Source organism: Hippichthys cyanospilos, chromosome 11 (genome assembly GCF_059441005.1).
Source record: "Hippichthys cyanospilos isolate Australia breed blue-spotted pipefish chromosome 11, RoL_Hcya_1.0, whole genome shotgun sequence".
NCBI classification, from domain to species: domain Eukaryota; kingdom Metazoa; phylum Chordata; class Actinopteri; order Syngnathiformes; family Syngnathidae; genus Hippichthys; species Hippichthys cyanospilos.
Window position 1 is genome coordinate 13,625,699 of NC_142379.1, and position 27,689 is coordinate 13,653,387.

The following is a 27,689-nucleotide window of genomic DNA, read 5'->3' on the forward strand; positions in this document are numbered from 1 at the left end:
GCAGACCGATAGATAGATAGATAGATAGATAGATAGATAGATAGATAGATAGATAGATAGATAGATAGATAGATAGATAGATAGATAGATAGATAGATAGATAGATAGATAGATAGATAGATAGATAGATAGATAGTCTACAACAGTCTTTGTGCATGTGCCAACATTTTCATCAAGACAATCATGTATGAGGGTGGCTCAGCGACAGAGTGGTTAGCACATCCGCCTCATGGTTCAGAGTCCTGAGTTCAAATCAACCTCGCTCCGGCCTCCCTGGGTGGAGTTTGCATGTTCTCCCCGAGCCCACATGGATGCTCTCCGGGTACTCCGACTTCCTCCCACACTCCAAAAACATGCATGGCAGGTGTATTGCATGAATCACTCTGTGCTCTGTGATTGGCTGGCAACCACTTCAGGTTGTCCCCTGCCCACTGCCCATAGACAGCTGGTATAGGCACCAGCAAGCCTATGATCCTAGTGAAGATAAGCAGCTCTAAAAAATGGATGTATGGATGACTCATGTATGATATCAATGTGGCTGGGAAGAGCAAACCATGATTAGAAGTGACAATTTTTCCTTTGGAGTTTTATTTGACTGTTTTTACATTTTGTCTATTTTTAGGCAGCACTGCAGAGAAGCGGTTAGCACTTTTACCTCACCCTGCCGAGGATACGGATTCAAGTCCAGCCTTCCTTTGTGGGGTTTGCATTTTCTCCTGGTACCTGCGTGGGTTTTCTCTGGGTACTCTAGTTTCTTCCCATGTTCCCAAAAACATGCATGGTAGCGACATTGGACATTCCAAATTGCCCTTACTCCACCTGTTGCTTGGAAACAGCTGCAATAGGCTCTAGACCACCAAACCTTTCTTTTCTACTTGCACAAAATAATTTACAACTCTGAAGTGAACACTAGTATGAATGATGTAGTTGCATGATGCCAACATTGATCATCTGCCTCATTACATAATTGAAAGAATGCAGCCATACGTGTAAATGAAGGACATGCATAGTTCGGTGGGGATTCTTTGTGTGTATGTGTATGTGTATGTGCGTATGTGTGCAGTGCATGCACGTGTACAACTGTGTGTTCACCTTCCCCAAGGTCTGTGTGGTGGCCCTCCATCTGTGGCACTCAGGGGATTACAGCCAATCTGTCTGTCTGCTGCTCAAAGTGCTGACCATCGGAGCAGCATCAGATTAACACAGTACTCAGATTGGTAGATGGGTTTGGAGTATGGTTGCAGCCGACGAGAGTTGTAGGTGTATGGGGGGCTGGGGGCAAGTGGGAAGAGAGGGATGAATGTTGAGGAAGAGAGGGAGATGTCTATGATGAGTTGAGTGGTGGCGAGGAAGCATGTTGAGAGGCTGGGGACAGATTTGTAAACAAAGGGTACACAAGAAAGGAGGGGGCGTGGCATTTGGAGGGGTACAATGCGGGGACAGATTGATGGGTTGGGGTGTGGAGAGGCAAACCAGATGTACAACAGTGCGTGAATTATATGGAACATTAGTAGTATAAAGAGTTGTGCATATTCCACTTTGTGTCTATGTACTCTACTTTTGTGCATGACCTTCTATCAAGTGGAATTCTTTCCCTGGGACAACCAGCTTTTCATTCAGTCATTTGTTTCTAAAGTTTTGAAAGGTTCGGCCAAAAAGAGCAATCAAGATGGGCGATGTATATGTCAATCACACCAAATAGGTCAGCATTTACAAATTAATTTTTGTTGCAGGTCACAATGTGGTTATGGTTTCCCTTGGAGGTCTCTTATGAAAATCATATAAATCCTATATCACTTCATTCTATAACACAGATATATTGCCGCGTTTTATTGTTAGTCTATCCGTAACGATTCGAATTTTGAATCCCAGGTAATACAAATGAGTGACAATCAAATATAAATAATTTTGTCTAAAAAGGGATTTGGTGGGAGTGCATGCATCTAATTACGAATTTTGTGCAGTATTTTTTTCCCCATAAATGAAAAGAACAAATATATGACCAGCTTAGAGAGATAGAGATGCAGATGCATGCAGTGTTGCGATGGTGTACACAGGAATAGACAGCCCGCCAAACAGCTGGAAAACAGCGAATGCAAAGATGGTCTTGACATTTGGTCTGGTCATTTGTTGTCTTGGTGCCCCACCTAATGGCCAAATAGCTGATGCTCTTTGTGCGCTTAAAAGTACATTGATTTAATAGTTAAGTCTTCATTAAATACAATATTACACATGGAGTGTTCCAAAAACAAGGAAAGAAATTTCTGATTTCCATTTAGGCTGTATTATTCAAAAAATATATCTGTCACTGCAAACAACAGCAGTACAGTACAGTATAGTGGCTCACTTGTACATATTCAATTTATAGAGGGCAGTCAAGCTCATGTGTCCAGCCATTTTATCAAATTAAAAAATATGTTGATTTTTGATTATATGCACAAAAGGTTTCATTTTATAGTTGACCGGCAATAGCCTGGGGCATCTCCTGACCACCTCTAGTTCAAATCTAGTTCCGCCACTGGCTACAGGAGGAGAGCATTGGAATTTCAGGTAAAATGTCAGAAGGAGGTGTGAGTATTTGTGAGTGGCGTTATGAGAGGAGTAGGAAGGGGCAGATGGAGGTTGAGTGGGTTCAGACTACATGAGGGTCTGCTCAGATTATTGTAGTATACTAAATCACGAAGACAGCATGGTTGGGGGTTCCTGGGGACATCAGGCAAAGGGGGTCAGGGGGGATTAACAGTTTTCATTGTTGGACAAACGGGTAGTCAACTGGTAACATGCAAGGTTTTTGACAGACACACACTCACATACTCATTAACAGAATCAAGAAAATGGAGATTTATTTTAGAATAAAATGTGATGGTAAAAGAACCATGACTATTTAAAAACTGAAAAAAAGAATGTGTCTTTTGATTACAGCACATATCTCAAGTCACGGTCCGCAGGCCAGTTTCGGTACGCCAGAAGTTTTCTATGGCCCATGCGGTGATATTGATGTATTATTAGAAAAGGTCGGCCAAGTCTGATGGCCATTTTTTTTTTGGTATACTGTACTGTATATCGTTTGACTTATTTGAGCTACCCTACAAAGTGGGCTGAATAAAGGGTATCCTGGCCTTTTCAATGATATCTCATATGTTAAGCTGGGATCCAACTTCGCTGTCTTGCTTTGACAAAGTGTACAGTATTATTATTATTATTATTATTATTATTATTATTGATGTTATATGCAAATGAACAATTAAAACTATGCACGCACGTAAAAATATATGAAACTACCAAAATGTTCATGTTTTTCTTTGTTGCTGCATTTACGTGTACACATACCCATACATTTACTCGGTCCATTCCATATAGAGAATAGCATAATGCACTGTATATACATTTAATCCAAAAACAAAGAAAAATACTTTCACAGTCTTTATTGCACAGCTCTTACAGCACGACTCTGCCAAGTGATTTAGATAAAAGTGTTCCCGTGTATTTTCCATGTAATCCGACTAACTGATGGAACGTAGACGAACAACTTATGAAACTTAAAATGCACTTAGAGGGCTGAAGGCGATCCCTATAGTGCCGTAAACATCACAGACAGGTTAAATTATAGGTAAATATGTTCGCCTCGCTTTCATTTTGTGCCACATTGTGTCTGATTTCTATGAGTTGTTCTATTGTGAATCATTCTATTGCCCAGCAAATAACGATACTGCTTAATAGACAATCCTGAGCTCTCAAGTGTCTCTTAAATAGACCATTGAACCTAAGTGACAATTAAAACTACATCAAGTAAAACATACTAAAATATTTGTTTAATACAATATTAAGACAATGACAACAATCACATAACTATATATGGGATCCTAATCATTATGCTGTCAAGTGGCACTAAAATAAACTTTTGGATCTGTGTGTGTGCCCTGTTTTATATATGGCTTGCCCAATCACACATAAGGACAATTTAGTATGCCCAATACACCTGCATAGGCGAGGAGGAATTGAACTTGGGTCCCTGAACTGTGAGGCGGATGGGCTAACTTTGAAAAAACGAACTGATGCTGAGCCTACAACACTAAATTGTATTATTCATTTGATATTCTGTCTTGTTAAATGTCACAATATTAGGACAAAACACAATTTTGACTACCTTGTTTCCAATAAATCAAATGAATAACAAATGATCTGGTCACACACTGAAAACTGAATATAGTCTTAACAACGCAACACTATACAAATGCATGGATGATTGCAAATTCAGTAAAGATTTGTAAGTGGATGGGTGATCTTCAGTGACAAACACAGCGGTTGTTGTGTTGTGTTTTGGCAGCATGCACATTTTGATAGCCTTAGAGTCACAGAGATGAAACAAACATGTTGACTTGTTTTCACCTTGTAACTATGTTGGCCATGAGTACATGTATGCGTTTGTGTGTGCGTGTGTGTGTGTGTGCGTGTGTGTGTGTGTGCGTGTGTGTGTGTGTGTGTGTGTGTGTGTGTGTGTGTGTGTGTGTGTGAGAAAGAGAGAGAAAGACTCATGATGTGGTACCTTAATGAAAGTACCCACTCACCCCCTCACCCATCCCATCAGTTTAGGATTGGTCTGTGGCTCCAGCTCTGAGGATTAAAGCATGTTTCCCCACTTTTTGTCCCGTTCCCCTCTTTCCATATTCCATTTCTCCCACTCTTTTCACCATATCACATGATCCATTACATCACGGGATTGAGGTCAAAACTGGATTAGGGCGAGCTACGCAAGCAAGAGAGGCAACGCTAGAATTACTGAAAGTGAGGGAGGAAATGCATGCGTCTCCCTATGCTTGTGTGTGTGTGCGTGCGTCTGTGTGTGTATGTTTGTGTGTGTGTATTTGTGTGTGTTAGGGGCTATACAGCATTCAGATGGCCTACAGATGAAGAGAAAGAGATGTTGAAAGAGAAGACAAAGAGGAGGATGTATTGGAAGGGCAAAGTGATGGGTGAGGACAGAGGATGACTCTAAAAGGGGGCTGAATTATTAATACATGCAAAGGTCAATGCTGTTGCTGTAAATGCAGCAAAGTGCAAAACAGAGCTCTTTTTTCCCAAATAAAAGGTAGGATAGAATCACTGGGAGTAAATGCTTCCAAAAATCTTAAAACAGTCAGTTAATGTTGTGGCACACACAACATAGTTAAATATAGTTGCCCTGAAGTGCAAATCAATCAAAAAACAAACTAAGCAAACAAAAAAGGTCAATACAAACAAAAAGCAAAAACACCTTAACACATGAGAAAAAAAGAAGCACACAATAAAAGGAGCACGCAAGAAAAAAAGCCAATTAAAAATAGCACAAAAGAAAAAAAGACACGCAAGAAAAAGAAGCAAACAAAACAGGTGGGTCGCTAAATGCTCAAGGACACCACAAAAAAAAAACAAAGGAGGACATAAATTGTATTTGTTTTTTCAGTTTTGTGTTTGCATTTTGAGTGTTTGCAAATTATGCAGAAAATAAATGTTATTCCTATGTGTTTTATGATTGTACACTTCTGTTGAGTGTGATTTTTCAAGGAGAAGCTGCTTTAAAGGATTCATTTCATTTACATTCATATTAATAGGAAAACATTTGAAATGTGAATGTTTTGAGATGAGAGTGTGGTCACTGAACAAATTAAAGTAACACATTTGTGCACTACGATAGTGTACTGAGGTTGCAAGTAGACAACTAGATGCCTTGACTGTTTGCCAGCCAATCATCTCACATCATTCTCACGCGCATTGAAGAGATACAAAATGCATTTAGCTATTTTCAGTAGTGTCTTTAATAATTTGAAAATAAACACATTTAAAAACACAGTTTTCCAATTGCGGTAGGCTGAAAATAACACCACATGTGTCCAAGGCTCCAGTAACAACCAGTCACACTACTCACATGTTTTCTGGGTTCAGTCATGAAACATTTGTGATTGGTTGTCACATGGGCCTTGAGTGCTTATGTCATTTTTAGTAAACAAGTTGAAAAATCTTTTTCATGAAATGGAATTCATTGTAAACAAAATGTCATCGTTTTGCAGCTAAAATAATTATACATTATCAGTATTGTTTTAACATCACTAACCCACACGCTTCTCTGATTCAGCCAAGTTTTTTGTGTAATTCCATAAGAAACAAGTGATTTTTTTTAAGTTAGAGCGTCAAAATGTTGCCAAACTAAATATAAACCTGTTTCAACTACAATGGCGTTTTTCAGAAAGCTTTTGGTGTTTTTTATTTCATTCGAATGTGAAAAGAAAATTGCTCTGTAGAACATAGCTAAATTTATCCTAGCTGCTGACCTACCTCACTCACCCATTTGTTCCTCTCACATTACTGCTCTGATACAATGTGATTGGCTGGGTTGTGTCACATGGGAGCTGCAATCGCCACCCATTTTCCATACCACGTATTGTATTCAGAATAGCAGGTGAGGTGGAGCCTAAACATTCATCAATATACACCATGACACTGAAAGCATACCGTAATATCAAACTATGGCATGAATTCCATCACAAAATACACAATATTTTAATCTTTCAGATTAAATAAGAGAAAGTTGATCATAGGAATGAAGTGATGAGTGATGGAGCGATGACAAGAAATCGCAAGAGGACGGGAAGGAAGGGGAGGTGGAAGAGGTAGACAGTAATCCTGTCTAATTCACTTAGGGTTGCGCTGAGGGAGCAGGACACTAAGAGGATTTGAGACATTCTCTAAATTAGATCAGCAAGAATAACAAACTGCAAGAAGAGGTGGAGCAGAGGGCTCAAGGGGGGCACCCTGCAAGAAATGGCATGACCAAAAAAAAGGAAGAGGCCATGGAGGCAGCATGGCCCATGACATGAGTGAGAAAAAAAAAAAAAAAAGAGTATGTGAAACAGGGAAAACTGTCCATAAAAGAGATGGTTCCACTTACATGATGGTTCCACTTTGGTTTTCTGGCTTAAGACAAATGGGATAAAAGGAAGAAAACTGTACAAACCTACAAGTTGCAAATCTGGAGTCACAAAATCAAATTAGCCTTTTGACTGAGCCGCTATATGTACAGAGGTCAATCAGTGTCCTAATCCAAATGGTTTGGGTTATGCATTTTAATCTGAACTGAATGCTAAACTCTGACTTTTACTATTAGTGATATTAACAAGGTGTTAAATTGTAATCTGCAGGAAAGCTCTCAACAGACATGTATGCTGAGGGTGACAGTCGCGGGTTGATCCATTCATAGTGTAATGCTGATCCTGTTAGCACTGCTAGCTGCTGATCATTCAAACCTACTTACACTGCTGTAGGTGTGATTTAGCAGCATTACTGCACGATTACAAATCTTCTTTCATGACCTATGGTTTTGATTATGGTGAGCAACAGACACCAAAGTCACACAGACAGCACGAATTAGTGACACTCAGTACATCTCGTCACCTCTCATTAATTGGCGTTTAAGTGATAATGGTGTCCTGACTCAAAGCAAAATGTTATCGATGTTTGGCCATCATCATTCAACCTTGATGTGTTGCCCATATTTTAAGTGCATTTTATCCAGAATGTTACCTTTTGGATTATAGATTTTTCATCTAACAGACGCGCATGTGTAAATTTCTTCACCTTGTCCATGTATGCGGACGAGTGCCCAGCCTCACACTTGGCGCGTGTACGTTTGGCGGCGTTGGGATTAGGAATCGATTGAGATGAAATTGGTCTGCAGGCTAACGGGAGAGAGAAAATGGTGGGGGTAGATAGGGGTGGATGACAGAGGCAGGGATGATAAAGAGGCTGGTCAGCTCTTTCAGCCTGTGGCATGATTACAGTGTGCCTTCAGAGCAGACTGGCCGCCAGCTTGTTTCTAGAGGATTAGAGCTCGGAAAGAAATGAATCATATTTCTAAGTCCTGAGTGTATCTGTGTCTTTGCACTCTCCTGCCCATATGCTGCTGCTGCTGAGGGATTACAGGACCCTCTGGACCATCTATCTATCTATCTATCTATCTATCTATCTATCTATCTATCTATCTATCTATCTATCTATCTATCTATCTATCTATCTATCTATCTATCTATCTATCTATCTATCTATCTATCTATCTATCTATCTATCTATCTATCTATCTATCTATCTATCTATCTATCTATCTATCTATCTATCTATCTATCTATCTATCTATCTATCCATCCATCCATCCATCCATCCATCCATCCATCCATCCATTCAAAGAGCTTCACTGTTCCCACATTTTCTACATTTTATAGCCTCTTTCCAGTTTTGAAGAAAATCAATCTCTTCACCTAAATTAAATACACAATACTCCATTATGACAATATAATTTTTTAGACATTTTTTAAAAATATATTCAATGTAGAAAACTACAAAATAACATTTACATAAGTATTCACAGCCTTTGCCATGGCACTCAAAATTGAGCTCAGTTTTATCCTTTTTCCACTGATCATCCTTGAGTTGTTTCTACATCTTAATTGGAGTATATCTGCAGTATCCTCCCACACTCCAAGAGCATGCATGGCAGGTGTAGTGGACACACTGAATTATCCCTGGGTGTGATTAAGAAATTGAATGGCTGTTCTTCTCAGTATGCCCTGTGATTGGCGGGCAACTAGTTCAGGGTGACCCCCGCCTACAGCCTGTAGATAGCTGGGATAGGCATCAGCAGGCCAGAGACCTTGGTGAGGATAAGCGGCGATAGAAAATGGATGGATGGACAACTTGCGTCTCCGGTGTTGCTAATTAGCAGTGTTATAGGTAAGAGACTTTTGGATTTTTGACGGGAGCTGTTCAATCACAAATCAGACTTAAAAAAAAATGTTTCTTGTCTTATTGTAAATTATCAATGTTTTACTTACATATTAAACACTGGAATTAGTGATAAATAACAATTCATATCATACTTTAAGTGTTTAATAATGGAACATTTATAATTGTCTTCTAAAATATTGTGAGTAGTAAGTGGTAATTAGGTATTTTGGGACTTTTGCCCAGCATTGATACAGTATATTTTGACACAGAAAAGTCTAAAAAAAATACAAATTAATTAACTTTAATTAACTTTTTTAACTTTAACCCTAACTCCTAACCCTAACTCTTAATAACATGAGTAAATATAAACATGCAGATCACTTTCACACATTGTCTTGGATACACTACAGATCGCATTCATGTCCACTCGCTTGCGAGCTCACTGGCAGCTCCTCCACTCCGTTCCACATCTGTCCCTCTTGCGCTTCCCTCTCCACTCAGTCCTGCTGTGTGATTTATTTATTTTTTGTATGCTCTCCCCAGAGCTGAAAAGCTATAGGCACTGTTCTGCTACATTCCTTGCACACGAGACTTGGTATTGTCATGTACCAGAGGGAACCCAATGAGCTGTACCAGCCAGGGTACCTCTGTCTATAGCATCTTGTGCGGTTCTCCAAAACATGCTTTCCTTGAACATTACTTACAATCCACCAAAAATGCCTGCTGGAGCACGCTGCAGGCAACAAATCTTCACCACACGGTGTACATATACCCGACCCATTATTGGTTAATGCAGGAGTCGTCTGTGGTTCCAAAGTTCAAAGCACATACAGATGAGCTACTGATGCCCTACATTTAAAATACCGTAACAGAGTTGGATGTCATTTGTGCTCGTGCAGCAGCAGTTTGCTGAAAGGAAAGCCCAAGACGCACACAAAGTTTACACAAGGTTATTTAATAAGATAGTGCTATCTAGCATGGTAGTGGTGCAGACTGGTCAAACAAACACAAGAGAAAAATGAAATATACAAAATAATAAGAATCATTCATATCAGAAAAATAAAGCAGAGATGATACAATTATGCAGAAGACAAAAGTAGAGCAAATCACTGTAAGAAGCATTACCAGCATTGTGTCTATTACTGCTACTTTCATCAGATAAAACCCTGAGTTGGAAAAATAAAACCAGAAAAATACAAACAGGAGAAAAAGAAAAAGTTGGCAGTTTTCTAAAGAATGAAGATGCTCTTGCATGGAATGCATACATGCGGTGCGATTGCATTTCCAGGGTTAAATACCAGTATGTACAAAAAGACAACAAAGTATTTTAGCAATGGCTATCTAAAAAAATATCATTGATGTTGATCACAGTAGTTATGCTGTATTGATAATATCAACTTCAAAACAAGTGACAACGATCTTCATTTTTACTTGGACAAAACCACAAATGTTTTAAGAAACAACAATAGTTAAGTCTAATACAAAAAAAAAGACACATAAAATACATGTATTGAGACACATCGTGCGTTTTTCCATGTTGGGTGGACATTTTGAGAGTGACACCAAACTCCCTGTGCTAAGGGTGGGCAGGTGCATTGGCACCTCCTTTCCCTTTCCCTGGTGCATTCTTTTTGCCCATCTCACAAAAATAAAACAATACGGTCATGTATAGATCATAGCAGAAGAGCTTAAATTTAAACTTCCTGTGAAGAAAAGGAGCGGGAGGGGTTGAATTTGCTGAGTGCCAATTGCCACAATGTGGCCATTGTTGCCCAAGAAGTTGATCCTATTAAACTAACAATGCGAGAGCCATTCTCCACACGATTACAAGCATGCTCAAAGGCAACACGTTTGTACTGCAGTTACTTCAGGGACTTGATCAACCCTCTTGACTAAGATCACTCACAGGATGAAGAGGGTCAGTATCAAACAAGGCTACAGGGGAATCTTCAGCTTTGATGGACAATTGATCTGCACCGCTTAAAAGTCCCCTTTGGGAAAAGCTGATCCGGAATGCAGCCTTATTCGGAGACATGAATGTCAGCAAATTCAAGACACATTTAAAAAGAGGAAAATGAGCAGCTCTCTCGTTGACTTTGCGCAAAACAGATTAACCATCATGGTGCAGCAAGTCAGTTGCGAAGGTGATATTTAAATGAGCACAGATTGAGTTTACTTGAAAGCCGTAATTTAGGTGCCCCATTTCGTTAACATCATAAAATTACGTCGAAAAACAAAACAATATATAACTGTAGTCCAAAACCTTATTGATTTCTAACATTACTACTTTTTTTCCCGGAAGAAACTTTTTTGAACAGGTTTGAAATGAAAGGCCATTGTTCTTGTGAATTATAACTTAAATTACCAGACCATCCCAAGTCCTACACTGCTTAAATGGCGCAATTTGGTTTGGAATTGAGCCCAGATTGATAGAAAAAAAAAGGAAAAATGTCAAATTTGTCAAACCAACAACCGAAAGACCTCTCTTCCCTCACTCTAAGGTATTTACAAGACCTGGAACTTCCAAGAGCTCTGGTCTTTGTAGTCCAGACAGTCTGTGGCATTGAAATTGAGCTTCCAGGCAGCTTGGTCCTTGTAGTCCAGACAGTCGACGGCTCCGAAGCCGAGCGAAGCCGCCGTGTAGCCTTGGGAGGAGAGTGAAGCGGGGGACTGGCTGAGGGGCCCGCCCATGGATGAGGCGGTGATGGGGCTCAGGGCTCCTCCTGTGCCCGTCAGCTGCGGGTGCATAGGTGACAAATAGGAACTGCAGTCCAGGCCGGTGAAGTAGGAGGAGGAGCCTGCGTAGCTCTGGCTGTAGGCCGGTGCCTGGGTGTAGGTCATGGGGTAGGCGCTGGTACGCTGCATGCAGGGGGTGGTGGAGGCGGACAGGGGGTCTGGCAGGGGGGAGATGGAGGCCGGGCTCCAAATGGACACTGTGGCACTGGCAGAGCTGGAACTGGGGGTGATGGCGGTTCCGGGGGGAGGTGGCGGCGGGCTGTATGGACCGTTGGCCGGGTTGGCGCTGGCCTCCATGTTGGCCTCCCGAACTGGGGAGGCCTTCTTTTTGGGAGGCCTCGGCTTGGATTGGCCTGTGCTCTGCTGCTGCTGTTGGCGGCACTTGGCTCGGCGATTCTTGAACCACACCTGGATGATTTCAAGGTCAACATGACATTGCATTTTAACATCAGTATCTAAAATGCATGCGAACACTTGACCTTGAAAAAAATTGGCAGGGGAATTTGATTTTTTTTTGTATTGTGTGTCTATCTTTCTTCTGGGCATTCAAATATTTCCTTCCACGGTGATTTGTTTGGAATCAAAGTATGTTTAATTAGTAATTTTTTGTTATTGGCTATGATTTGACTATGACAGATTCTTCCCACTGTACATCAGTTGGTTTATCAATATGCACCCTAATTCTATTTATTTTTCTATTTCTCATTCTGTCTGTATTTTTGTGTCTCACTTTCTCTGTTTCTCTTTGTCTGTTTATATGTCGGTCTGCCTATCTGTACTCTCTCTCTCTCTCTCTCTCTCTCTCTCTCTCTCTCTCTATATATATATATATATATATATATATATATATATATATATATATATATATATATATATATATATACATACACACACATTTACATACAAACAGAACACACATTGTCATTCACTTTCTTAAAATAACAGTGGCCACTGTTATTTTCTTTCATGAGCTCATAAACGTTAACGTCCATCCATCATATAGTTATGTGTGTATATTGTGTATGTGTATGTGTGTGTATATATATATATATATATATATATGTATATTCCGGATTAATAAAATAGGAAACAAGAATAGCCAGTCTCCATAATAATAATAAGGTATCGTTACCTGGACTCTGGATTCGGGCAAGTTGATCTTGAGAGCCACTTCCTCCCTCATAAATATATCTGGGTAGCGCGTTTTTGCAAACAAAGCCTCCAGGATGTCCAGCTGTGCACGCGTAAAAGTGGTGCGCTCCCGACGCTGCTTACGTGGGGTACCTGCGTGGGAATAAAGTGCAATAATTCAATTGGAATGTATAAATGGAGAGGGGTATTATTATTATTATTATTATTATTATTATTATTATTATTATTATTATTATTATTATTATTATTATTATCCACTTTAACAATAATAATAATAATGATAAAAATACATGCTGTATACCCTAGTTATATTCGTTTCTATTGTATCATTTGCATAAAAGAACACATACAAGCGAAACTACATTGAACGGCCTATTTTTTTAACGAATAAAATGTGTAAGTGAAAACTAGATGGACCACAATTAAAATCGACTTTTGTTTTTTTTTTTTTCATTTGAAATATATATACAATCCAAACTTGCCCATGCATACATGCCTTCTGTCATCCCTTCATCACACATGACAGATGTTGGTTGCAAAGAATGACTGGCACAACACGAAATACAAAGAGGGTCCCTCATCAAATATAGGCTATAGGGAACAGATTGCGGTTTGTTTTAATGTTGAGTCCGTGTGGGAACAAAAGGCTTTTACATTCACACACTTTTTAGTATTGTTTTTGACTCTGTAATCCGCTAAATTTATAGGTCAAACGAACACATGTTCCTATGATGCTAGATAACAGCAAAGACTCATACATTTCTCTCATTGAATCCCCGTCAATTTTCAGCCGTCAATGTTTTGTTTTTTGTTTTTTGTTTTTTCAAGTCGAGAATGTGAAACGTTAAGCAAGCAGTTAAGAGTAAACAAGTAGTACTCACTTGGGTATCCAACGGCGGTAGTATGCAGCAGATCCATGCCCGGGCCGGACAGAGTTAACCCGTTCACGGCGTAATGGGGTTGCTTAATGTAGGACATCATGCCTCCTGTGGCCTTTAAAACACTCCCTCACTCACTTGTTCCTCTCCTCTCAAACACGGGCCTCCTCCTGTAGTTTGTCTCCAGGGTCTCTCTCTCTCGCTCTCTCTCTCTTTCTCTCTCTCTTGCACGCGCCCTCGCTCTCCCCCTCTCTCTGTCTCTGTTTTTTGACGATTCTTTCCGAGTATTTGCCCTCTATTTCACCGTATCCGTGAGAGGAATGCTCACTGTGGAACCTCGGATACACCTGTTGCGCGACACCTGCAAGGGTGACAACCTTTACGCACCGTGTGCCTAACCTTTTGCTATAGACACTATATTAACAAATATGCTTAAACAACAATAACGGTTGCGAGCGACAAAAACAAAAGTCAGAAGCAGCTACTCAACAACAGAAAGCTAAACAAAAATAATTCTACCACCCCTACGCTGTCATTTTTTTGCAGTCCAGGTCGTGCGCAACGGAGGTCAACGACTCCAACAAGAAGTTGCCAAAAGATGACTTTCCGAAAGAGTGCGCTTTTGTGCAGCCTATAGTGAATGCTGACAAGTGCACGGAGAAGGGGTCCGGGTGGAACCACTTCAGGCAGGAGGCTGGAGAAGATGCGCTTGGAAGTACAGTGGACAAGTGAGGGGAGAGAAGAAGTGGTTGGCTAATTAGAACTTACCCAAGTAAACACCCACATCCCCCACCCCTCCCTCTTCCCTCTCTCCCTCTTTTCCTCTCTCCATCCTTCTCTCTCTCTCTCTCTCTCTCTCTCTCTCTCTCTCTCTCTCTCCTCTCTCTCTCTCTCTCTCTCTCTCTTTCTCTCCTCTCTCTCTCTCTGTGGCGTGCACACATTCTATATATGTATTTGTGTGTGTGTGTGCGCGGGCGCACAGTTCCCCCCTGTAACTATTGATGTGTGAGAAATAATGCATCACCATATTTTACCTGAGAGAGAGAGGAAGAGAGCATACAACATTTCCTCTATCTCAAATCATTTTCAAGCTACAACTTTTTGAATAGTTATTATCGGGGGAAAAAAGGTGCGGCGCTTCATAATAATGTGTTTTTAACGATACTTTACACAAAGTTTTTTCCTGTTCCATGAGCTACTGGAATTTCAACACCAGTCTATAGAAATTGTTATAAAAATAATGATGGTAATCAACGCATCAAGCAATGTCATCTGTTCTAGATTTTTATTACACGTAGTTAGGGTTGGTTGATGCAGATCATACGTCAAAAAATGGTAATTTTGAATTATTGTATTATGGTGTAGCATATTGACAATAATATATTCACAACTGGTCTATGTAAATGACTGGGTGACTCCGGCTGAATGTGGAGGAGAGGTGCATGTCGGATTAAAGGCAGCACAAAAGAGCGCTTGTTCTGCAATTAAATCCGCTTTTGAAACCAAGATGCATGGTCCCACCGCGACGTGTTCATTAATAATAATAATAATAATAATAATAATAATAATAATAATAATTGTGATGATAATAATAATAATAATAACAATAATAATAATAATAATAATAATAATCAACATGCGCAGATCAAGTCACCACTCACAACGCACTGCACACCCGATGACGCCATGAAATATTAAAAATCTCACTATCATGCAGTTTATTTGCAAACTAAAGCTATAAGCGCTCAGAAATCGTTTCATTTGTCACGTTGTTTTTGAAGACAGACTTTAAACGGTGTGAAAAACAATTGTCTTTATTTTCTTATGATTTGAGGAATTATTGGCAAAATCCGTCGTAAAATGCCGTCATTCTTGTAACAGTTTTTTTTTCGTTCTTATATTTTATTGTTGCGGTTTACTATTTTGTCCGTTTGCGTCTGTCACCTCGAGATGCGTCCTCTCACGTTCCGAATGAGCGCCGAGACAATTTCACAGCATCCAAAGCCGATTCTCTTTGCTTGTTAATTGAATCGGCTTTCTTATAGTTTAAAATCCACAGACACACATACACACACACACAGACATGAAAGAGACAAGCACACAAGCCCATGTAGCTGCGGCCCAAAGTGTATAAGGGGTTTATCTAGCTGTGTAAAGCCAAAACGGAGATATAAAGACACACACATAGAGCCACCGGCCGAATTTCACTGGCGTGTTTCAGTGTGTCGAAATCTTCACAGAAATGTCTTCACCTGCACAATGAGGTGAGTGTGTTTCGTATAGGCCTGGGACCGCGTACGTGTGAGTGTGTGTGTGAGGGGTGTGCGCGTGCGCGTTGGTAATGTCTGACATCTATACGCTCTTAGTCCGCACTTGTTTTTCTTCGTTGAATGTTGTTGTTGATGATCATGATGCTGTCATTGAACTGCGCTAACAGGCCGACGCATAAAAAAGGGGCGACAAGTACCTATAGAAAAAATAAAAAGGGTCAAGCTTGAGAGGCCGGTGTTTCTGTGCGCGCGCAACTGTGGCGTGCACGCTGAACAACTCAGCTCGCCACATGTTTTCCAAAAACAATTCGTAACCTATAACAAGGCCTATAACGTCTTTCTGTCGATGGCAAGCTAAAACGCATAATGTAAAAAATAATCAAGTATTGCGTTCTATTAATATTGCTTTTTTTCAGGAATAAATTATTGCTATGCTCAGAAAGTGAAAGTCGTGACTCACATTGAGGAGAACAGGGCATTGAAAAAAACAGCGGAAAAAAACGCACTTGTATCATGTGCGAATATGTGTGTGTGGGGGGGCAGTAATTTAATTAACAAATTCAAAATACAAACGACTCAAGTTGGCAAACAATATTAGTTAGCACAACAAAACAAGTTTGTGCCAATCAATTTGGTGAGCTGATTTCAATTTAGCTCTTTTAACTCTGATGGCCCATTCAAGACAATTAAATCTTTAAACCTTTTTGAGAGGGTGTCGCGCATCCAACTTTTTTTTCTTTCCAATAGCGAATGATGATATGGGCTCATATATATGATCATTTTCTCTCTCCTTCTGACTTGAGTTAAAAAAAATGTGTATATATATATATATATATATATATATATATATATATATATATATATATATATATATATATATATATATATATATATATATATATATATATGACACAAGTTATATCACTACACGGCTTGTGTAGCAATTTTGTCTGTCCAAATGTCTGACTTTGTGAGTAGTTTGGACGCACTAGGACCCAGAGCTCAAACAAATTAAGGACAGCCACCACATAAGAAGCTTAGTACATCTAATCTATACTTACACACAGGCGCGCGCACACACGCGTGCGTGCACAGAAACACACACACACATTAAGTATTTCATAAACATCCCATTTTCAAAACAAGCACGCATCCACGTCCCTGAGGCGGCCATGCAGGCCATTGTATTTTCATTTAGTTTTCATTTTCTCCAAACTCTTTTATTCCCCTGGTTGACCTTATCGCCCGTTCCACTTTGTTGGAGAACATTTACCCATATGTTCTACTATTTCTGTCATGCAATTTCATTAGCAACAACATGTCCTTCAGTGAACCGATGTTTTTCTTCTCAGTAAATTGAAGAGAAATAAAAATCCCAACTCCAACAATCATTCTGAATACTTATGGATTGTCTTCATTAATTCAAAACAAAAAAAGAACGATTTGTTCCAATACATTTTTATCTGATACCGTAATTCAACTCTTAAAGCACCACATGAGCAAAATTGCACCAAGCAACATTTACACAGTATGCCTTCATCACTAACCATTATCAAACTACAACCTTTTCAAATAATCATAACAAAATACTGTATGCTGAAAAAATTGTGGCGCATGAAGTGTTAATTTCAGAGAAATTGGGCTTGCTCCTAGTCAGTGAATCCAAACAGCATTACAGACCTGTAAGGACCAAATCACACTCACACAAACCTTTCACACACTTTCCCAGCTGTTACCTCTGACATCATGATGTTCGATACACACATTGTCCACAGAATATTTGTATGTCTGTGTATCCACTGTGTGATTATAGTGTGTGTGTGTGTGTGTGTGTGTGTGTGTGTGTGACAGTCACACGCCCGCACATAAACACACACACATGCACAGAGTTCAGCCGATTTATCATAATATGCTTTATCTGAAAAGTAAGTATCTTACCTCGGGATAAAGGGAGGAAAGAGGGGTTTGTGGCCAGATTGACAGAGGAAGGGTGGATGGAGAGAATGGAGCACTGGCTGCACAAGCACACAGAGCGGAACATGCACTTTTTTGGCCGGATCGATCACTTTTGATAAGGTAAAACTGTGGTATTTGGAGAGGGGAGGGCCAGTGGAGTGTGGGTGAGACTGTGAGTGTGTGTGTGTGTGTGATAGATAAAAGACACTTCCAGGAAGTAGTGCATACATATGTTGTGTGAGGACCTGGCTGAGCTTTGCAATTGTTATTGTGAGGAAGTGGGGTCCAGAATTGAAGTGGTGGGAAGGAGGGGTGCAAGTGAGAAGAGCTTGATGATTAAACATGGCTGACATAAGAGAGAGGGATGAGGAAGGGGGCTTATGGGAGGGGCATCGGTGGAGTTTTCTGTGGTACATAATGACGCTTTGTTATTTCCTACAATAGAACGATTTGGTGTCTTGTGTTTTTTATACTACTTCCTTCAAACTGTTTGAAGTGTTTGAAATGGGGTGTGTTATGTAGTCAGACTTACAGAGAGGATTTGGCTGTGCAAAGCCTGAGCCAAATGTTCTCTCAATCACAATGCGTGCAGCACTTTTGTTCCACCGTTTAAGATTCGGGATACAAATTTTGGCTGTAGTCTTCTTGTATGGAGGTTGCATGTTCTCCTCTGGCTTGTGTGGTCATTTTAGGTCACTCGAAGACTCTGAAGAAAGGGTGTCAAAGTTCAAGGCCAACTCCACCTGTTAGTTATATCAATGTTTACATTAAAGCTCAGGAAAAATGTGTTAATTTTAAAATATAAACTTAAAAATGCATTGATTTTTCCAATTTTACAGATAATGCAAGAATGTCTTTCCCTGAAACCTTCCTTAATTATACAGTACATAGTACATTTGGTTGTCTCAGTTTTCCCTTGAGCGGCAGTCAAACTATGTCAGCAAACAGAAAATTCTTTGCTGACTTGTGCTTCACCTCAAGACTGTAGGTGGCAGTAGAGGTAGTTAAGGAATATGTCTTAAAGTGTCATCACTACCTAACAGATTACAAAGACAGGTCATGCCAGTTTTCAGTTGTTTGTGGGTGTTAATAAATTTAGTCCATGGTCATATCTATGGATAGAACTGAGACCACTGAACAATTTGAAGGGTTGAAGGAAAAAAAATATTCATAATTAACTTACTAATAATTACTATTTCAAAAGCATTTACAAAATTAGGAAAAAAAATGCAATGTGTATATTTTGAAGTGTGTGCGCAAGGATTTTAAAAAGTTGTTTTTCTCAAAAGTAGACACATCAACTTGGCAGCATTCAAATAGCTGTAACTTCATCTAATTTTGAGATACCTCAATGCATTCTATGTCATCGTAAAAGGAATTAAGCATGTGAATTTTCATTTTCTGAGTCCAAATCCCATTCATTGGTGAAGGCATTTTTAAATTCTTCTCACAGGCGCGATTCTCAAAACATCTCACTTATATGTCTAGTTCAGCCCATCAGCACCACACTGCAACAGTGTTTTTGAGGCCCTGTGGAAATAACGTGAGCAAGGTGTTTTGCTCCTAGATGCCATGCCATTGATGCACAACTAAGACGATGTTTTTATTTGAACTAAGTTCTTTTTTTTCCGACATTAGTCAGCTGGGGTGGACTCCAGACCCTCCCCCCATTACTTTCTCCAGTGATATTTTCTATACATTTGATTACAATCGCCTCAAGATTTAACTCAAGTTGACTTCTCCTGCAGCCAATTTTCTAATAACATGCTAGCACGGAGTCTGTAGTTTGCTCTTCAGTAACACCAGAGTCTCTTTCAGGATGGAGCCGGTATCATATTGTATCAAGCTCCACAATGTATGTAGGATTTGGGTAATAGTAATGTTACAGAGTCAAAGGTTACAAAGGTCTACATGGGCATGCTTTTGCATTTGTGCACATCTTACATTCTATAGGAGGTCCGGCAGGCTACATTAATGAGTTATACATTCGAGAAACATGTGCGTGAGCCCATAAAGAAGGATGGAGGCACAAATTAAGGCTTCGATTTAAAAGGTTGAGTGGACTGCAGAATATGCATGTAGAATCGTTCGCTTCATGTAGATGGATATATGGTTGAATGTCAGTTAATTACAGGTTCATTCATCAGGTAAAATGTCAAGTTAATGCATTTATATACGTACATGCTGCTTTAAGTAGGAAAAAATAAGCGTCGTAGTGACCTTATTCAACTGTTCCCATGTAAATTAGGCAACAGATCAACAAGTTAATTATCTGATAAATAAATGTATAATAGATTAAAGGTAACAATAAAGACAAATAAATAAATAAATGAATTATGTAAAAATTCTTCAAACTTCGCTGTCCTGTATGCTTGTGAGTTTCCAATTGTGTGAACGTAACATTTTGATCAATTTCAGACAACAGCCCCCCTGTTGTGTGCATGTGCGTGTCCTGCTGCCTGCTGGGGGTAGACAGACCCTTAATCCACTGTAGACAGCAGCAGGTGGGGGTCAATGTGTGTGCGGGTGTGTGTGAACATCGTTTAGCCCCCTCCTGACCAGTCTGTGGCTTTAGTGAGCAACACCTGTTCATGTCTTCATACTCATACACTTGCAATAAGATCTCTCTAAATTAATACATTGAGACGAGAGACACACTCACTGGCCACAGCATGAGGTGTAAATGCTCGTAATGTCTTAAAATTTTTGCCTTTACGACAACGGCAATGAAATTTTGAAAAAATGTTAACATTACAATCTAACATTTACAGTGCCTTGCCAAGGTTGACATAATCAAAAATCTATTTGTTTAAACATGAGTGGAACGTCAGCAAGCGAAACCATGTTATCATTTTGAGTTTTAGGTAAAAAGATTCTGGATTCAAAAGATTTATATTGTCATATGCATGGTAATACCACAAAATGAAATTCTCATTCTTTTCAGTTCCCCAAGCAGATTACATTCCATAATCGAGCAAATATTTAAGTAGGCAATAAAAAAAACCACATAATTCCATCATATTATATTAGTTGTGCAGCAGTGTACAGTATGTGGTGGTTGCATTATCTATCCTTCCATGCATTAGGTAAAAAATATACTGTCATCTAAATTATGTGCGACAGAGTAGGCATCTGGTTAGCACACACAAACATAAACACACACACACATCGGGATGTATTGTGGCTGTATTTATGGTATCTGCTGGCGTGGCTGCAATAATTGCAGGTAGTTCTGGGTGCATTGAGTTGAAGTGGGCGTAGCATGGTGCCATGTAGCTGGTACATCCACTTCCACCTGCACCCCCATCATCCCATATGGCAGTAGACAGCAGTAGTAATCATGGAAGTGGAGCAACAGGCCTTGAGCTTCACTAATCCCCAGCCTCACTCCGACACGTGCCACACTGATGCATACACTCAAGCTGCACACACGCACACACACGCACACTGCATAGACACATGGCAAAAAGAGAGCACCACACAAATCTAAACACAATACAGTTTGAACAATGTTCATCTTATTATTTGCATGATTATGCACATGTATGAAAAGGGGCAGTGAATTTAGCCGGATTAGTATGTAGTGTGAAGAATATTGCAACACACACATTCACTTACATCAATTCTTTAGTATGTCAAATATACGTATTACATTTGTAGGTACATTTAATCAAGATGTAAGAATAAGCGTGCAAGTCTCTTTCATCCATATACGTTGTATCTTTCTCAGGCCATATCATGCATGATGAATGAGGAAAATAAATTAAAACGTTGGTGTAATAATTGCAGTTTTTATATGAAAAGCACTTTGTACACCAAAAACATTCCTCTCCACTCAATTAGTCAAACACACACTCACTGCAACACGTAGGCCAAGCTCACAAAACCCTTTAACTGTGACGCAAAAGGAGACAAGGCAACAATGGCTCTCTTATTGTTAATTGGCCGTTTAATCCCAAGGAATGCGTCTGATTAGTACCCGCCGGTGGGTCGGGTCTTGCTCAACATTCACAATCACTTGACAATGGACGGGCTGTAAGAGAGATCTAGGGGCAAGCACTCACACATGCATACGCCACACACTAAGGTGAACGAATCCGCCAGGAATATACATGATCGGACATCTTCATGTGTTTGGACAAAGTTGTCTTGCAATCACAATTTAGCACAGTATAAAACAATGATTTGAGCACTTCTTTACGACAAAATGGTAAAGACAAAATGGTAAAGAATTGCCAATAACGTTAGCATTTTTAAAAATTCTGCATTTTCATTTGAAAAAAAATGATGTTAGAAAGAGGCAAACCATCGGAAACTGCTGGGTGAAAACAAACATTAACGGGAGCGTTTGCTAACTAAAAGTGAATGGGTTCTCTACAGAATGGTTAAATTTGACATTTCTCAAAAATGTTCCAAGTAGATTTGCTTACATTGTCATAGAAGCTCAGAAAGCAGGAATATTTGGGGGTTGTTACCTCTCACCTGAAGGTCAGTTGGTAAAGGATGGATGGATGGATGGATGGATGGATGGATGGATGGATGGTTGGATGGATGGATGGATGGATGGATGGATGGATGGATGGATGGAAAGTATTTGATAAAGCTTATTGGGCAATTTTGATGAAAATACCTTGTACACAATTCTCAGGGATCTTGGTGACTACAAAGGGTATTGACAGTTTTTGACATTAGGTGTGTTTTATCTTCCATCATTCTAATCTATGATGCATTTTCACAAATTTTGGCTTAATTCTACGAAAGAGTGATATATGGGTATATTCAAATTTTACACTTACAGTAATTTCACAAATATAAGACACACTTTTTTTCCAAAAATGAAGCTCAAATGTATGGGTGCGTCCTATAAACGGTAACTTGTATTCAACACCATTCGAGATAGATTGAGCTGTCATCACATAAGCCGAGTAGCAGCCTTCGTTTGGCACCATGACAACATTAGTTGATAAGTATGTCTAATGTATGGTTCAGAAATTCTGTGAAATATTAGTTTAAGCAGTTATGGCAACTTTAAAAGTAATTCCATATTTAAGTTAATTTGTTAAAAAATATATTAATATTTATGTTTACTGAATCATTATTTACACATTCATACATTTTTGCATTTTATTTAAGCAGCAGTGTTGACTCTATTGTTGCCATTTACCGTATTTGCATTTACCTTGCAAATACCTGTTGTTATTTTATTTTTAATAAAGACAAACTCACTCAAAAACACTATTGCAATTCGTAAAATTGGGTGTCTTTTTAATGATAAGCAGGTGTTCAGTATCTACGAAGTGTAACTATTGAAAATACTTACAACGTACTTACCTTTTTAAAGCAATTAATTAGTAAAGTACCTAAGTTACTTTTTCAAGCAAGTAATCAGTAAAGTAAGTTATTTTTTTCAAGGTAATTGTGGCAACGCTGGTTACAGTAGAACTGGAGGTATGCCTTCTAACCTTTAACCAGAAAGAGGTCAGTACATATAAACAAAACAACCAATTACACGGAAGAACTACAGCCAAAATTCGAACTTCTAGACATCTTCACTGTGAGGCAGACATGTTGACCATCAGCTCACAATGCTGTCCATGTTTTACCAAAATACGTAACAAAATAAAGTGTTTTTTACATTTCTTTACATTTCCCTACTTTTTGGTGTTATTTCCAGCTAAATGGACCCATTTGCAAATCAAAATTTCACTAAAACGTATTATTTATTATTATGTATATATATTTTTTTACATTAATGCTTTAAGCGCCAAAGGAGCAAAATTGCCCCAAGCAATGGTTCCACTGTGTGCCTTTATCTCCAACATTATCAAGCTACAACCTTTAAGTGATACAAAAACATGTTTAAAATTGTTTTTAAAAATCTGGCACCTAAAGGGCTAACAAATAAAAAAAGCAATATAGACCAGCTTTCAAAAACTGTTAATTTTATTTTACAGGGCTTATACAAGTTACAGGTTAGTATGAAAGAGAAAAGATTGACTTCAAGTACATCAAAGTGCCTGAATTTTTTTTTAAGTCAATTCTTATAAACTAGAAAAGTTTTTGACCAACTTAACTGCTTGCTGCTGGAAAAAAAAATATATAAAAAAAACAAAAAAAACAAAAAAAAAATAATAATAAATGTAATTCGATCTAGAACATGAACACATACTGGACCCTCAATATTTTAATCATTTTAATCTGAAGAAAAAGGCATAAACCATTAAGCTTTTTTTTTCGAAATTACATGACTCATTGATAGAATTTCGCAAAACAATATGTTGTTGACAACAATTTGAAAAGTTTGTTACTCCTCACTTCACAATGGGAGCACCATTGCACCACCTGGTGCCGTGGAAGTGAAACTACACTTCACACAGCAAAGATTGTTCCCTGGGGTAGCTCTTCCTGGAATCACATTAAAAAGGGAGGCCCGCACCACTATTTGACAAGGACTAGTTAAAAGTAACATTCCCCAAAATTAATAAAGTCTGGGTGTATATTTTAGATTGGAAAACATACATCATACCACCAAACAAAAATGCCATAAAAATGGATACACATTTTATTTACATACCTTCTGCCATCTTGTGGAAGACAATGTAAATGTCCTGCCTGTTACTACATGTCACTGGCACAGAGATAAAGCTGCGTAATCTGTAATAAATAAATAGTCATTTTCAGATGTCCCACAGCACACTAAATGTGCTTGCTAATCATTGTTGTGTTTCTATCGCCAAATTAGTTATGTTTTGCTTTCAATGGAAATACGTAAAAACAAATTTGAGGACATTTTTGATCATCGGTGAAGAGATGCATGAAAGTAGTCGCGACACAGAAATAGCTGAGGTCACAGGTGACAAAGTGCTACGTGTATGCGCTTTTATGCATGTGTGTTCTGTTGGAGGTCCCGGCAGGCTGCATCACTGCTGACACACTGCTGCGGGGCAAATCCAGCTTAGTGTGTCTAAAACAGGCCTTCGAAATCTGCCACAGGGCCCCTAATGCTAGGGCCGCTGTCACCCTCAATCACTCACACACACCTAATCCCCACGCCGTGACCACACACACACACACACACAGGCACAGGCACACACAGCCTGAGTGCCCGATACTGTGGTCCTATTCAGCTTGGTAGGCAGTCCCAGTACCAGGCAATACTGGCCACAGGGTCAACTTTTCATCCTGGGGGAAGGAAGCTTGCAGTGGTGTGATGAAGGAAATTGTTGCAGAGAGAAAGATGGATGAGTTTGAGAAGAAGCAAACAGAAGTCTACCTTAAAATGTAATAACGAGCACATATGGCAAATTATTTGAGCAATTATTCCAAATCATGCTGAATTGCCCATGTACTTTCCTAGTAAATTGACAGCTGAGTGGAGACTAGTAGTCTTGTTTCACTGGTAGAACAACCATACCCTACTAGTGTTGTTTTTTTCCACTTGTGTCTTCCAGTATTGCAGATCGATTCAAGTATTGATAGAATCGATACAACTTGATATTGCTATTATATGGATACCCAAGATGTAGTATCGAACCACTACATTTATTTAATTAATTATAGTGCTGAGAATCTTTGACTGTCTCATGATTTGTTCTGATTCCTATATTTGAGTCCCCGACTCGAGTCAGAAACAATTTTCAATATAAAATGATGTTCAATTCACAACGATTCAATTTGATCCCATTAAAATGATTTCTGCTTCAATCTATAGATGTGCAAAGAACCATCTACTTGTGTCTGCTTTTCAAGCCAGAATAATAAAACGAGTGGCATGTTTGTTTCTTTCACAATAATTAAATTTTAATTCATAGAAAATGTACTGTTTCAAGTGAGAATATGGACAAAGCATTAAAACGTGCTAGTTTGTTAATCTATGTAACTGTGAGCATATCGGGAACATTATCAGTCACAATTGTAGCGTATTATTAAGTATAGACAGTGTTTTCATTCATTGACATGTACGTGAGTAATATTCGTTGGTGTATTAATATGGAGTTTGCATACACAGTATTGTATTGCATTTTACAGTATAACGTTTTTTGGGCAAGTTTTGTGTTGTGTTGATTATTGAATATTTGCTTTCTGGAACATTTGTTCGTGGTTAGCACATTTAATTTGTGTTTGTGTGTGAGAGGGAAAAGTGCATTCCAGCGAGGAGATTAGAATGAAAAGATGAATGCTGCTCCTGTTGTTGTTGATTTATTTAGCAGGAAGGCGGCAGAAATATCCTGCTTTAATTCTAATACCCTCCCATAGTCTGCCCTCCCACATATATATATATATATATATATATATATATATATATATATATATATATATATATATATATATATATATATATATATATATATATATATTTTTTTTTTTTTTTTTATGATATTTAGGTATATTACGGCATGCTTAAGAACTTGACTTGAATTATGTTTAATTTGAAAAACACTATTTTTTAGGATAAATTGTTTAAAATACCATGACATTTTATAAACCTAAAAGTACAGTACTTGATATCAGAATAGGCTATACCGGCACCAACATTTACCTGTAGTGATCGATACTAAAATCTTAAGTATTGCATAGCTCTATTTTAATACTGTGGCATGTGCCCTAATTGTTCTACTAGTATGATGAATTGTCATACTGTAGCAGACAAAGAGACTACTAGTACTACTTAATGGACAATTCAACACTCGAGGATAGCGTTTAAAATAACTGCTTTATTGTCTTTCCATAAAAGCAGCTTGGATTGCAACATATTCGGTGGCTTGCCAGAACAGAGGTACAATGTAGGGCTGTGCAATACTTAAGATTTTGGTATTGAGCAATACCAAGCAATACCAAATAAATACTTGTGACATTATACCGATACAAAACACTTTTAAATGAATAACATATTCAGGTGTTTTTAAATCATTTTCCTAATAATACATTTTTCTCCAAATGAAACTTTATTTTTGGGTTTGTTAACATGCTTTAATATAAAGTTCTACGATTAGCATGAATTAAAAAGAAACCCAATACGAAGCAAATAACGCAATGTGGGGACGCAGACATGGAAAGTTGAACTAAAGCAGGACTACACTCAGGAAAACCTGAAACTGGAATCAAGCTCTGAAATGGATTGCGGGTCACATTAGATTAGAAACTTAAATTAATAAATGTAAAGAATTAATATTAACTCTTCGGTAAAAAAAGATGTCCTGTGTTAATCTGCTTCAAATGTTGTACATTTATATATATATATATATATATATATATATATATATATATATATATATATATATATATATATATATATATATATATATATATATATATATATATATATATATATATATATATATATATATATATATATATATATATATATATATATATATATATATATATATATATATATATATATACAGTATATATACAGTCAATGAAAACAACCCAATGTAATTTTTCAAAATGTTTGTATGCATCAGGTGGTGTATGTGTAAAAAATAAGTAAATAAATTAATAACTCCAAAATTGCAGTACTAAGCAGCCAATTATTAATTATTCATCTTTCATTCAGTGATCAAATGTGCTCAAAGCAAATGTTCTGTTCCCCTCACAGGTAATGCTTTACATGCAGAAGAAGATGAGAATGGGAAGAACACCAACAGCAGCGGTCCATGTCTTCACAAAGCATCCAAGCCTACTCAAATGCCATCATCATTTTACTGTTGTATGTCAGTAATTAAAACTATAAGGTACAGAATATAAATTTGTGTTGAACTTGTGTGCATTTTATATCTGTTTTAACATGCAGCATCTCTCCCTACACCCTATAACCATATCCGCATTACCTTTATTCATAAAGTGGATTCATCGGATCATTGTGTTATCTGGTCAAGTTAACGCAATTTAAGCATCAGCAACTACTAGCTTTAAGGAGACTAGCAAGGCTGCTCCTCTC

The 27,689-nt window shown here is 38.4% G+C and overlaps 1 protein-coding gene and 1 long non-coding RNA gene across 2 annotated transcripts; one reads left to right on the forward strand and one right to left on the reverse strand.

The window, feature by feature from the left end:
- Window positions 1-9,690: 9,690 nt before the first annotated feature.
- On the reverse strand, window positions 9,691-14,278 carry otx5 (orthodenticle homolog 5). Its single transcript, XM_088427544.1, has 3 exons — window positions 13,524-14,278; window positions 12,623-12,774; window positions 9,691-11,898 (listed from the first exon to the last, which is right to left on the reverse strand). Exons 1-3 carry the CDS (start codon window positions 13,621-13,623, stop codon window positions 11,260-11,262), a joined length of 891 nt encoding a protein of 296 aa, XP_088283670.1. The 5' UTR covers window positions 13,624-14,278; the 3' UTR covers window positions 9,691-11,259.
- Window positions 14,279-17,619: 3,341 nt separating this feature from the next.
- LOC148416049 (uncharacterized) lies at window positions 17,620-27,512 on the forward strand. The gene is made up of 2 exons (XR_015867207.1): window positions 17,620-17,866; window positions 27,348-27,512. It is a non-coding gene; the product is annotated as an uncharacterized LOC148416049 (long non-coding RNA).
- Window positions 27,513-27,689: the final 177 nt, after the last annotated feature.